The 13,980-nt window shown below is 40.5% G+C and overlaps 1 protein-coding gene across 2 annotated transcripts; it reads right to left on the bottom strand.

The window, feature by feature from the left end:
• Positions 1 to 3,050: 3,050 nt before the first annotated feature.
• paqr8 (progestin and adipoQ receptor family member VIII) lies at positions 3,051 to 8,076 on the bottom strand. Of its 2 annotated transcripts, none has more exons than XM_078273963.1 (2): positions 7,918 to 8,076; positions 3,051 to 4,993 (listed from the first exon to the last, which is right to left on the bottom strand). In XM_078273963.1, exon 2 carries the CDS (start codon positions 4,907 to 4,909, stop codon positions 3,833 to 3,835), a length of 1,077 nt encoding a protein of 358 aa, XP_078130089.1. In that variant the 5' UTR covers positions 4,910 to 4,993; positions 7,918 to 8,076; the 3' UTR covers positions 3,051 to 3,832. The 2 variants fall into 2 exon arrangements, with proteins under 2 accessions (XP_078130089.1, XP_078130090.1); XM_078273964.1 differs by having other exon boundaries at positions 3,051 to 4,911.
• Between the last annotated feature and the right edge of the window lie 5,904 nt (positions 8,077 to 13,980).

Raw genomic sequence — 13,980 nt, 5'->3', positions numbered from 1 at the left:
ACACACGCCTATTACTTGTTTAACAGCCCCGTTCTGTCATAATAATCTTCTTGCGCCTCTTCAGATCAGACAATCTATAGCTCTCAACAATTTTCATTTGTTCCCTTTCTGAGAACTGTATGAGATTTGCTCAGTGGCACAAAGCCAAATCAATAGCCACATTTTCACAGCAGGGGTAAAGGAAGCCTACAGGAAACATGGCCAATTTCAAATATTTGTAACATAACCCTGATAGCACAATTTATGAATGAACCAAAAACAAAAGATCTATATTTGTGGGCAAATTGAAAAAATAATAACCTTCCTGACGCTAGGCGTGCAGAGGAAAGTGGGCCACCGTGCATTTATGAATCTAACAATGCTACCACAGGGTTCACTAACACACACTGCTGGGCCTACATGTTTTTATTCAGACTATCTCAAATACAAATACATTTCATTATTCAGTTAAATATTGAGAAACATTCCTCTTCAATTCAAATTTCAGAAATAGTTTGACATTTCAAGTAATATGCTAATTTGCTTCCTTGCCGAGTGTTAGGTGATAACATTAACAGCACTCATGTCTGTACCAAGCAGCTACCTTCGTTGCTGAAAAATGAGCCAATGCATAAGTGCCAAACACTGCAGTTCATTGAGTGGCCATTTGAGTCTGGCTCCAAAAGTGAATCAATCCCCATAGACACCCATGTTAAAGCAACACAAGAGAACTTTTCCCGCATGGTCCCCCTACAGGTTGACTCATTGGAACTACAGTTCACGCTACCCGATCTGGCAAACTTGTAATGTAATGGACAATTCCGCTTCCAACCTGTAGGGGGACCAACGTGGGAAAAGTTCTCTAGTGTTGCTTTAAAATGCCCAACTTTACAGCAGAATTAAACATGTTTACAGCCTGGTACAAAAAAATGGTTTTAGTCTCTATAGCTAATTTCCACCTCTTTGTCCATTTTTGGATTAGCTAACATCAGACACTGCCAAGATAGTGACCATTTTGGCTCTGAGACTACGTCCATATTTAAAAAAGTACTGGACGTAGCATTGGTGATGTCACCCATTGGTTTGTGGACTGCTGTTTTGAAGCCTCAAATTTGGCAATTTGGCCGTTGACATCTTGGTTTTTTAACGATTTTTGACGAGGGGGGGAGCTGGGGAGGATGACGCACCCAGCCAGTGATGTTTATAGTTGCAAAACCATAAAGAGGGAAAATTGCAGATTTTCAACCCTTCTGAAGCAAGTCATCCAGTGGACTGGCTGGTAAATACGTACCTCCAAACTGCCGCCGTTCATCTGCACGTACGGTAGTACACAGAAAATCGTCAAACTTTCCCTTAAGTTACCAGCTAACGCTCTTAGTAGCGCTGAACAAGACATATTTAGGCCAAATGTTCCAAATAACTTTGAAGTGAAAACAGTGAGAAGGTCGACATTTAAGATGAAATCATGGACAACACCCAAAACCAGTTCACAGCTATTTCAATGTACACAGTGCCATGGTTAGCATTGCTAAACCTATGCTATGTCAGCGTGTAGCCACGCCCTAAAGCATCCTCTGCTTTATCGTCAATTTTATAATAAATGGGACAATAATTGACTAAATGAACATCATGCTGCATTGAAGAAGACTTAAAACTAGCGATTGAGGCCATAAACTCATTATGAAAATGTTTATTGAGGTAATAAATCAAGTGAGGCGTAGGGTTGTTTTCTAATAGACTTCTATAGAAACAGACTTCTTTTTGCAACCAGTGGAGTCGCCCCCTGCTGGAATTAGATAGAATGCAGGTTTAAGGTGCCCCCACATTGGCTTCACTTCTCAGGCCTGGAAGCTCTGTCCATTATTTTAACAGTCTATTGTCTGTAGCCTACATTAAATAAGAAGCTGCAGCCACCACCAGCTGCTAGCTTTCTTCTTTTTTTCTTATGCTTTCCCTTAGTTCGTTTCACCCATGCACCCTATAGACTAGTCCAAGACTGCACACACACACACACACACACACACACACACACACACACACACACACACACACACACACACACACACACACACACACACACACATACAGGGTTAGTGTTTTGTCTTGCAATAAAAAATCAAATAAAAGCTCACTAATAACACTGGTTGCCTGGCAGCCAAGATATTTTGGCAGATTGTGTTACCTTTAAACAAGCTAGCTGTTTCTCTCAGCTTCCTGTCTTTGTGCTAAACTGATCTTACGGACAGATATGAGCTTCTCCTTTAACTCTTAATTGGCAAGAGATCCCCAGTGGTGAAATTACAATCTAATTTTATCTCATTGTTTTTGGGAAAACTATTCCTTTAAAATGAGTCCTGAGCTCTGACTCAGACAATTATACTGGAACCATCAGTATCACTCCTCCCGAGGGAATTTACTTTACATATTCCAAACAAAAGGTGTGGGTACCAGCTGAACATGACTGAAATACAATATTTACCAAATAACAAAGAACAGGCTAAACCAGAAACTGAGAATAGCCTGGTTCCCCCATATGGACAAACAGGGTCAACAAAATATATTTGTGTTTAACATTATAGTGTCTAAACCATAGACTTGTTAATATTTACAGTCTATGGTTTAAACACCCCTGATTTATTCATAGCTTGTTCTAAATATTCAGTATTTGCCGGGGATTGGCAAATGTTTCCATTTTACTCTATATTATACTCTATGTTTTATGTTATCTTATGCTTTTGATGTCGACATGTTACATAGTGTTCTGTAGTGCTTGGCCTTGCTGGGTATCTAGTGTAAATCAGCTAAATATCATTATGTTGAGATAAACCAGTCTTTGTTCTTCTCCCACTTCTGCCAATCAAAATCTTTCAATTTAAAAAAGAAGATTATTTATTTTCATTTTTTTAATAAAAAACAGATACTAATAGGACAGAGGAAGAAGACATAGAAAAACCATTAGTAAGTCAACCCTTCACCACATCCTGAGGGTATTTTCATTTGGCAAGTAAATAAAACAAAAACCATGCAGGTGTGCCCTTTTGCACCTGTGGTTCTGTGTTGTACACACACACACACACACACACACACACACACACACACACACACACACACACACACACACACACACAATAACTGGATCTGCTGAGGGATTTTCCGCCAATTTGTCTATCCCCCTGCCTTAGTATTAAACTAGCCTCTTTGTTCACCTAAATCCCACTGGCAAGTCCACTTTGGTGAACACCATAATCCAGATTTGCTCTTTCACTCCATCATTCAAGGTTGACCATGAGAGCCTTTGTTGCAAACAGGAATGTCAAGTAGGAGCTGTATGTCCAAAACTGGACGGGCAATTCATTTTGAACACACAGTTTCTGGTTTTCTGTATCAGATTAGGAAAAAGAAGCATGAAAATGCATGTTCGCTACAGATATTTACAATATATGTGTTTATTATTCTAACATATTTCCTAAAATTAGGAGCAAAAATACATTTTTATTTTAAGATATATAATTGTATTATTATATTAATTAGGTAATTAGATAATCATTTAAACCCAATCTCAATTTCAATTCAATTAGCTTTATTGGCATGACAATAGAGCAAACTAAATAAAAAATGTAATTGAACAAACAAAAAAAAACTTGATTGCTAATAAAATACACTGCACTACAATACATTATATTACACATACGATACACTTCAATTTTGTACAATTTAATATAATTACTATACAATACTATTCAAATCTGTAATTTTGGGATCCTATAGTGGTTGTGAGTCCCACAGGCTATGGCAGGCAGATACATATTTAGCTGCCATATGAGCTGTTGTCCCTTCTCTTTACCAACACTTGTCACTTGTCTTTCTCTTGTTTGCCCTGCAGTTGCTTAGTCATGTGCCTCATTGTGATGAGTGCTATTAGGATGCCACCAAGGAACAGGGCGGGGAAGGATACACAAGCCCACCACAGCTGCCTCTCTCCAAATACCTCCAGTGCTGTATCTCTCCGCCTGGCGTATTCCTGGAACAGAGCCTCCAGCTGGAACATGGTGCATAGGGACAGAAGTATGTGGAAGATCTGGTGACCCTGACCCACAAAGTCACAGTGTCCCGGGAAGAAGCGCTCAGGGATGGGACAGGAGAAGAAGAGAGCGGACAGAAGGAAAGAGGCAATCTGGAGGGTGTGAAAGGGCAGGGAGGGCTCCTGTGTCCAGGAGACAGTTAACAGGCGATGGACTACGGGGCAGATGACCAGCATGTATGCTAGGGTGGTTGGGATCAGCTGGCAGATTTTACGCTGCATTGGATATGGGCGCTGATACCTGGATTTAGCAAAACAGCAGCCTGCACAGGAGAGGCACCCGAAGAAGGCGGCTCCAGGTAGATACAGCAGCCCAATGTAACTTTCTCTCCACACTGGCTCGGATGTATAGAAGTAATGGCCAAGTGCGCAACCATACTGATACACAGCTACACCCACATAGTCCATGAAGAAGAAGAAGTAGTGTGCATGTTCAGAGTGAGACTGCAAGAGGTGAGCTACCACACTGAAGAACAGATAGGTGAGGGAAGACACCAGGAAGAGGCTCAGAGGTAGGGAGGCTAAGTCCAAGGTGTACCCCAGGGCGCCTACGTTGGCCCACCAGCGCAGCAGCAGCACAGGACCTGCCAACAAGTGAGTCCACACGTTCAGGGATTCATTGTGTCTCTGGAAGAGGCTCAACAGGTAGCATTGCCAGTGCTGTTGGACGGGACGGTAGCCCGACAGGATGTAGGGCTCTTGGAACAGAATGGGGACCTGAGAAGCGGAAATGGTGGGGCTGGGCGATGGAAAGGAAGATGGGATGAGGTCCGAGAAGTGGGGCAGCCGGCTGAAGTGCTTGATGCTCAGGGTCAAGGTGTTGAGTCGCTGCAGAATATCGCCTGACATGGCTGGGTGATGGGTAAAGGAGAGGAAGAGGAGATGAAATACAGACAGAGACTTGCCGGACAGAGCACCCTGTGGGAGACAAAACTAAAAAAGATACAAAGGAGAGTTTACTTTATGTAAGAGGGTGCCACTGGGAATTTAATGAATATTTGAAAACTGCAAGGTTATTTGTCAAGAAAGACATCATAATGGCTCATAGCCTAATAGGAAACAATATGCTATGACAAGCACTATCTAGGGCAATGGTTCTCAACCTGGGGGTCGCAAGAAAAAAATTGAGTAACATGACTAGACTAGACTGAGGAATGTTTTTTACATTACCATGTGAGTTTGGCACATTTCCTGTTATTTCAGAGCTTTATTCACAGAAAGGGGTCTGAAGGCAGGTCAGGAAGAGAGAAAAAGTCACAAAGCTTACCAAAAATCCACAGAGCCTGGAGCACACTGGACAAGGCTAGGTGCTAGCTGCTAAAACTAAAACTAAACATTAAAGCAAAGCAATATTTGTTTACAAGTAGCAGAGCAGGGGCGTCAGACTCGGGGGAAAAAGGGGATTGAGCACCCAGGGCCCTCATGTGAGGGGGGCCCAAAAAGATGCTAGAATGAATAGCTATGGATGCGGGGAGGGGCCCATAGAAAATGCCTTTCTACAGGGCCCAGAATGTTGTGCTACGCCCCATTCACAAAAATCACTCAAAATCAGCAGGTGTAGGTGTGAAGAAACAGCTGTTTACACCGGTTTGCAGCTCTCTTTCTTTCATTTTTGAAGGGGGTGGGGGGGTCTCGAACACCAACCATATTATTTTGGAGGGTCGCGACTTAAAAAGGTTGAGAACCACTGATCTAGGGTGAGATTTTAAAGTCATTTTTCGCTGGCCATTGGTTGGAATGAGTGTGAAAATAATGCAGGGAAACAATGCCAGTAGGCCTTAAGTTTCCCTTTACAGTTTCCAGCAGAAACTGAATGTTGTTTGTAGAGCAGCAACAGCAGTGTTTACAACAGTGAAGTCACCATATAAACTCATACTGAGTGAAGTTTAGAAAGAATGAAGATTCAAGAGATGTATTTGTCACAGACATCAGTCAGTATTAGTCATTCATCCTGTCCTCCGCCCTCATTCCTCTTCTGAGGATGTCATCGACATGCATAATAATTAGCCATGTGGATTTTCCACTGAAAGAGGGAGGAGGGGCTGATTCGACTCAGCCAGCAGCTAAGTTTGCAAGAATTTGCCAACTTTTAAGATATGTGGCAAACTAAGATAAACAGTTAGACTTCATACAGACAGCTTTTGTTTGTTTGCTGTTTAGCCCACATAAGTCGTTCAAGCAGCAATTACGACCTATATTTACGTTTATTGTGATGACGCCCTCTAGTGGCCATAGTAGTAATGACGAGAGCAAACGAACAGGACTTTCGCTAAGGAGACTGGGGTTTGAGTCCCGTTTGAAAATTAAAGTAAATGGCGAGGTTTCTTTTATCTTTACGGAACAAATGGAACTATGTCACGTTCTGCATCACAGGCGTAAACCACAATCATTTTCAAAACCTAACTATTTGGTGTTGGTGCCTAAACATAACCCAGTAGTTTTTGTGCCTAAACCTAACCAAACTGTGGCCGTTTCCCAACATTAACGGCGTGTTTAAAACCGTGAACAATACGTTCTCTGGTTTAGATATAAGGTGGTATTTCCTGCCACCTCTAGGGACGCTAAATTAACTTTTTTATCCACCAGCCAGGGATAAAGAATATTCAAATTTTACCAGCCACTCAATAGATTAGTATTGTTTGTTGGCTAGTGAGTGAAGCAAATCTACCAGCCACTTCCATATTTTACCAGCAATTGGGTAGTAGATAGTGCTAATTTTGGACCCAGGTCGTATTAGAGGGTAGGAATAAACGACCGATATCGTCATATGGTTTGAAGGACTTGTTGGCACAATTCTCCTGTAAAACATAACAGCAGTCACTTTTATAGCTCATTTTCATCTGCAGTCTCTTGGCACTCACAAGCTTACCGTCCCTATATTAATAAAATAAATACACACAACACGAGAGCATTAGAAAAAGCAGACATTCTTCTCCATAACTCATAACTCCATAACTGGAAAAGCAGGTATTTAGTCACAGGTTTGACTAAATACCTGCTTATACCGTCCGACCGGGTTGACCGTCCTCATGTAACACATACCCAGAGACAGAGAGAGGAATGTGAACCACTCCTGTCACCAAGCACCTGAAGACAAAAAGCCACCTGTCTGAGGATAGTCTACTGCTGAAAACAGCTACTGTATCCCTGACCATTACCCTTTTTATTGTCGTTGTCACTGCCTGCATCTATTTACATCTTAAAAGTTATAATGGGAGTTTTGAATTGAGTTGATCTTGGCCAAACACGTTGAAGTCTTTCAAGCCCTTACGATTTATGAAAACAGACCTTGTGCAAGTTAGTCCTGGAAAAGCAGAACATTTGAAACCATAAAGAAATAATAAAGAGAAATGAAATGCTATTTTCCTTTCATCTCCCTTGATTTTGTGGCAAAGAAACTGTATGTATATGCTACAGCAGAGACAGCCCTATGCACAAAAACACGTTGCACACACCTTATGTCAACACAAACGATTTGCAATGATATGTGTCTAAAGTAACACTGCAAGGCATAATACACTGCATATATCTATATTATTCTTACTACTATTATAATGTCACTGCTACTACATTGCACATATCTGTTCATACACTGTTCATATTACATAGCCATATTTATTCTGCTCTTATAACACTGCTATATATTTCTTGTCCTGTCTATGCACCACCTGTCTATACTTGAATATCACATTGCACTCTTCTGCTTTTTTGCACTTCTGTTTAGACGCAAACTGCATTTCGTAGTCTTTGTACTTGTACTCTGCACAATGACAATTATGTTGAATCTAATGTAATCTAATCTAATGTTCTGTGGTTATTCTGGTGGTAGGATCTAATAAGAAGAAACATACTCTCACCTGCTTTTATCGACACAACACCTGTTTCCCCTCTGTAGTCTCTGCAAGAAGAAAAACAAGCCTAACTATATTACGGCAGGCATTCCTTCTGAAGAACATTCACACACCTACAGTGTACCTATAAAGTGAGGAAAGGGTAAAAACACAGCTGACATGACAGCCTGCCGGCAGAGTTGGGAGCCTGCATGGGTGGGGTTAAACTGATCAGAAAAGTGCAGTGTTGATAACTGTCTATGCTATATTCACAATCAGAATCAGCTTTATTTGCCAGGTATGAGGACACATACAAGGAATTTTGCTTTGGATTATACATTGCTCACAATGTGCTTACTCATACAAAACTAACAACAAAAACAAACAATATATACACACTATAAACAGAAACAATATAGACAGGTTGAGGCAGTAGTGTAATGAAGAGTGCAAAGTGTGCAGGAGTAAATTATTTTTATGATAAATTAGTATTATTTTAATTATGGAACATAGTGCAAAGGATGCTGGAATAAATAAGTAGTATGTTAATATATAAGTATTATGTTACAATATGAACAGTATGAACAGCTCTGAAATAGAGAATGATGAATAAATAATAAGTGGAACCAGTAAACAGGTGCTGATTAGAGACAGTGTTGCTGGGTTATTGCACAGGAATTGAACCTGACACTGTGAGTCAGAAGTCAGCTGTTCATCAGAGTGATGGCTTGTGGAAAGAAACTGTTCCTGAGTCTGTTGGTTTTGGCGTACAGTGATCTGTAGCGCCTACCAGAGGGAGAAGCTGGAACAGGTTGTGTCCGGGGTGAGATAGGTCTGCAGTGATGTTTTCTGCCCGTTTCCTGACTCTGGAAGTGCATAAGTCATGAATGGAGGGCAGGTTAGCACCGTTGATCTTTTCTGCAGTCCTAACTGTCCGTTGTAGTCTGCTCCTGTCCTTTTTGGTGGCAGATCCAAACCAGACAGTGATGGACGTGCAGAGGACAGACTGGATGATGGCTGTGTAGAAGTGGATCAGCAGCTCCTTAGGCAGGTTGAGCTTCCTGAGCTGGCGCAGGAAGTACCTCCTCTGCTGGGCCTTCTTGATGATGGTCTCAGTGTTGGGCTCCCACTTTAGGTCCTGGGATATAGTGGATCCCAGAAACCTGAAGGATTCCACAGCAGACACAGGGCTGTGGGGGATGGTGATGGGGGGGGGGGGGGGGGGGGGGGGGGCTCCTCCTGAAGTATATAAGTATATATTCTCATAATAGACATATATTGGTGCTTAAAACTTTGTCAGTAACATTCAATATGATGTTTGTGTTCATCTTTATATCATCTATATTTTTTTATTGGAAACTTGGAGAAGTTAATTGTGTCACTGTTTGCATTGACCAGAATTCTTTATTATTATTATTATAATTTATTTTATTTTTTGTTTATTTGATAGGGACCATGCATATTTATGAACATTGCTGTATGAAAAACACCATGTAAATATGCCAGAATTTTAAAAAAATAACTACTTTTCATCTGCAGTCCCTAGGCAGGTGACATAGGACTAACATAGAGACAGCCAGCAGTCATACAGCACTCATTCACTATAAGTTAAAAGGTACACATAATGGTGACATATACAGTACATTAACAAAACAAACAAAACAAAACAAAAAGGCATGATGACAAAGACATTATTCATCCACCTTTGTATTGCATTCAATTTAACAGTGAAAGTGTATGGGTGATGAAAAGTGAGTGCATGTCTGGTTTTCTAGAAGCCACTGTTTTAAGTGAGTTTTAAAGGTGTTGAATGTAGGACACTCTCTTATTGGGAGGGGCAAGCTATTCCAGAGTTTACCTCCTATTATTGACAATACGTTTTGTGCAGAAGTGGTGCGTCTAAATGGTATCACACAGTCCCCTTTTACAGAGGCCCGTGTACTACCTCCGCTTTCGAGTCTTTGGAAAAAGCCAAAGAATGCGATTATGTAACACTTTATACACCAAACAAGCATACTTGAAATGTTTGAAATTGTCAAAGCTTAAAAATGTATGTCTCTCTAAGATATCGCAATGGTGAAATGACAATGCCTTTTTATGAAAAAGTTTTTATGGCTTTCTTAAATAGAGATTCAATGCTTTTAAGAGTAGTTATGCTAGTTAATGACCAGTTTGTAAAACAATACTCAATATGTGAAAAGATCATACTATATAAGAACAACTTGGCAGCTTTGGTGTCAAGAAATGGCCTAACTTGTTTAAAATTCTGCAAATTGAATTCAACTTTATTTGCCACCTTTTTTACATGACTTTTGAATGTTAGGGTGGAGTCATATATGACTCCTAGATACTTGAATTCATTAACAATGTCAAGCTCCTGTTCTCTAAGGAACACATTAGAATGTGACACCTTCATGTTTTGTTTGGTAAACGCCATACAGACTGTTTTATTTTTTTGTATTTAGGTAGAGACATGACTTAGTGAGCCAGTCATCAATGTGAGCCATTGCAGATGTAAGTGTGGATGCTATCTCTTGGTAGTTCTTAGCATGTCTCCATCTACTGTCCGGTACTGTACGTTGCATTCATGTTCAACACTGAGCTGGTGTATGCATGTCTTACTTTCTTGCGCAGTGCACTTGTACTGTAAGTGTAACAGTGCAAAGATTTATGGGAAGTATTTCTTCCTGTAAATATTATGGTACAATTGTGATCAGCCTGTAATTTGAATTTGCCAGAAGTAAATGGCCTGATGTTAAAGGTCCCATGGCATGAACATTTTTTTAACATTAATATGAGTTCCCCCAGCCTACCTATGGTCCCCCAGTGGCTAGAAATGGCGATAGGTGTAAACCGAGCCCTGGGTATCCTGCTCTGCCTTTGAGAAAATGAAAGCTCAGATGGACCGATCTGGAATCTTGCTCCTTATGACGTCATAAGGGGAAAGGTTACCTCCCCTTTCTCTGCTTTGCCCGCCCAGAGAATTTGGCCCACCAGTGAGAAAGAGAGAGACATCATGGCTTGCAAACAAGCGAAGCATGGCAGTTGGTCAAGGCCACACCCCCACCCTCCACCTTGCCCCCCCTCTCTCCTCCTCTAGCATTTAAAGCTACAGACACAGAAATGGCACGTCCTAAGGAAAGCTCATTATGGGACTGGCTCTAGTGGCTGTAATTCTGCACCAAGGCTGAATTTAGGGAAAGAGACTTCAGATACAGTATTAGGGGACCACTAAGGCCTATATAAAAGAGACTTCAGATACAGTATTAGGGGACCACTAAGGCCTATATAAAAGAGACTTCAGATACAGTATTAGGGGACCACTAAGGCCTATATAAAAGAGACTTCAGATACAGTATTATGGGACCACTAAGGCCTATATAAAAGAGACTTCAGATACAGTATTAGGGGACCACTAAGGCCTATATAAAAGAGACTTCAGATACAGTATTAGGGGACCACTAAGGCCTATATAAAAGAGACTTCAGATACAGTATTAGGGGACCACTAAGGCCTATATAAAAGAGACTTCAGATACAGTATTAGGGGACCACTAAGGCCTATATAAAAGAGACTTCAGATACAGTATTAGGGGACCACTAAGGTCTATATAAAAGAGACTTCAGATACAGTATTAGGGGACCACTAAGGCCTATATAAAAGAGACTTCAGATACAGTATTAGAGGGACCACTAAGGTCTATATAAAAGAGACTTCAGATACAGTATTAGGGGACCACTAAGGCCTATATAAAAGAGACTTCAGATACAGTATTAGGGGGACCACTAAGGCCTATATAAAAGAGACTTCAGATACAGTATTAGGGGACCACTAAGGCCTATATAAAAGAGACTTCAGATACAGTATTAGGGGACCACTAAGGCCTATATAAAAGAGACTTCAGATACAGTATTAGGGGACCACTAAGGCCTATATAAAAGAGACTTCAGATACAGTATTAGGGGACCACTAAGGCCTATATAAAAGAGACTTCAGATACAGTATTAGGGGACAACTAAGGCCTATATAAAAGAGACTTCAGATACAGTATTAGGGGACAACTAAGGCCTATATAAAAGCATCCAAAAAGCAGCATGTCATAGGACCTTTAAAATTGGCTACCGTGTGGCATCTTGGTTGATGCCTACTGTAGCCTATCACAGTGTTTCCAAAATGTTTTCACGTCAAGGACCCCAAAACTAGACTAGGGTCCCCCTAGGATTTTTTGCTTTTAGATGTTTTATTACAGAAAGTGTATGAAACCCATGACCAACATAGTCATGCATTCTGTCATTGTGTTACTAACGGATGGAATTATAGTGAAATAAGTATTCCACTTTGTTCTGGGGACCCCCTGGATCCCCTCAAGGACCCCACTTTGGGAACCACTGGGCTATAAAATGAAAAAAACGTTTATTTTAAAGTGTTAACTGTCCTGTTGTCCTCGGTTCAAATTTGACCCGTTTTCAAAGTTTCTATGCCAGAAATATGGCTTTCTTTTCAGCCAAAATTCCCAAAAATAACATGGATGGTTCCATACGTTAACTGATGATCACTACTTTAATGGTCTACCTGGGTGAAAATCTGTGATCATCCATAAACATATTTTTCTCTGACCTTAAGTATCAGTAAGATAATTCCTAATTGCTGCTCATTTGACTCAAACATTAGGCATAATTTTAATTTAAGTGATGTTTATTCACCATCAGTTCCATAAAGAAGTGTAAAACTAGTGCTGATAAGTTATGAAGTTGGCTAAGAAGATGTATCACCAAATAAGGTGATCATTTACAGGCTACTTTATGCTTGAAAAACAGGCAAACCAAACCGGAGGACAACAAGTGCATGGTCGACGGGAAGACAATAGGAGGGTTGAACATATCATGAGGAGTGTGATATAGCATTAGGAAATAGTCCTTTGGCCACTAATTAAATCAGCGGAAAATAAAGCAGATCAACTCAAATTTGCAGCTGTCTATTGATGGCCTTCCTTTGAATAGTGACTTACAAGATTAGGAACACAACAGCACTCTGCTGCCTGATTTTTGAATTTTCTGTCTAAACAGGAGCCTATATTAAAATATCATTGCCCATGACAAATGGGTATCAGATCAAACAAGGACAAAATATTCAAAGTGAAACCACATCTACAGCATGGGCCACACTGCTTCATCTTGTAAGTAAACGATTGAACATACTTGTGTTTTGGACTACAGGGCAAAAAAAAACAAGTAATGGCAGTCAGCAGTTATATACATTGCAATGAAACTATATTGCAAGTTACTGTAAGTGAAAATGAGCAGTTTTTGTGTCCAAATGTAAACACGCACAAATGCCTCTGAAACCAAATGGCCTTTACAATAGATGCATGACAATGCTTGCACATTGGAAGCGATTATGGAAGTGATTTTTAGTCTTGATATGATATAAATATATATAAATATATATACAGTACTGTATTTAAGTCTTAGGCAGGTGTGGAAAAAATGCTGTAAACTAAGAATGCTTTCAAAAATAAAAATAATGATTGTTTATTTTTATCAATTTACAAAATGAGCGAACAAAAGAAAAATCTAAATCACATCAATATTTGGTGTTACTACCCTTTGCCTTCAAACCAGCATCAATTCTTATAGGTACTCGCAAAAAGTCAGGGATTTTGTAGGATTGTAGTCAGGTGTATGATCAACCAATTATAGTATATAGGTAGTTATACTGCATCAGCAAGGTCTCTCCCAGGCAAATATTTCAAAGCAGACTCGTGTTTCAAGATGTGCCGTTCAAGCTCTTTTGAAAAAGCACAAAGAAACGGGCAACGTTGAGGATCGTAGACGCAGTGGTCGGCCAAGGAAACTTAGTGCAGCAGATGAAAAACACATCAAGCTTATTTCCATTCGAAATCGGAAGATGTCCAGCAATGCCATCAGCTCAGAACTGGCAGAAACCAGTGGGACCCAGGTACACCCATCTACTGTCCGGAGAAGTCTGGCCAGAAGTGGTCTTCATGGAAGAGTTGCAGCCAAAAAGCCATACCTCCGACATGGAAACAAGGCCAAGCGACTCAACTATGCACGAAAACATAGGAACTGG

The sequence above is a fragment of the Sander vitreus genome, chromosome 18 (assembly GCF_031162955.1).
Source record: "Sander vitreus isolate 19-12246 chromosome 18, sanVit1, whole genome shotgun sequence".
NCBI classification, from domain to species: Eukaryota; Metazoa; Chordata; class Actinopteri; order Perciformes; family Percidae; genus Sander; species Sander vitreus.
Note: the sequence above shows the minus strand (reverse complement) of the source record. Positions and strands in the feature narration are given on the sequence as shown.

What these genes read in the sequence shown, in the direction of transcription:
- paqr8 (XM_078273963.1), bottom strand. Translation starts at nt 4,909, where the DNA reads ATGTCAGGCGATATTCTGCAGCGACTCAACACCTTGACCCTGAGCATC.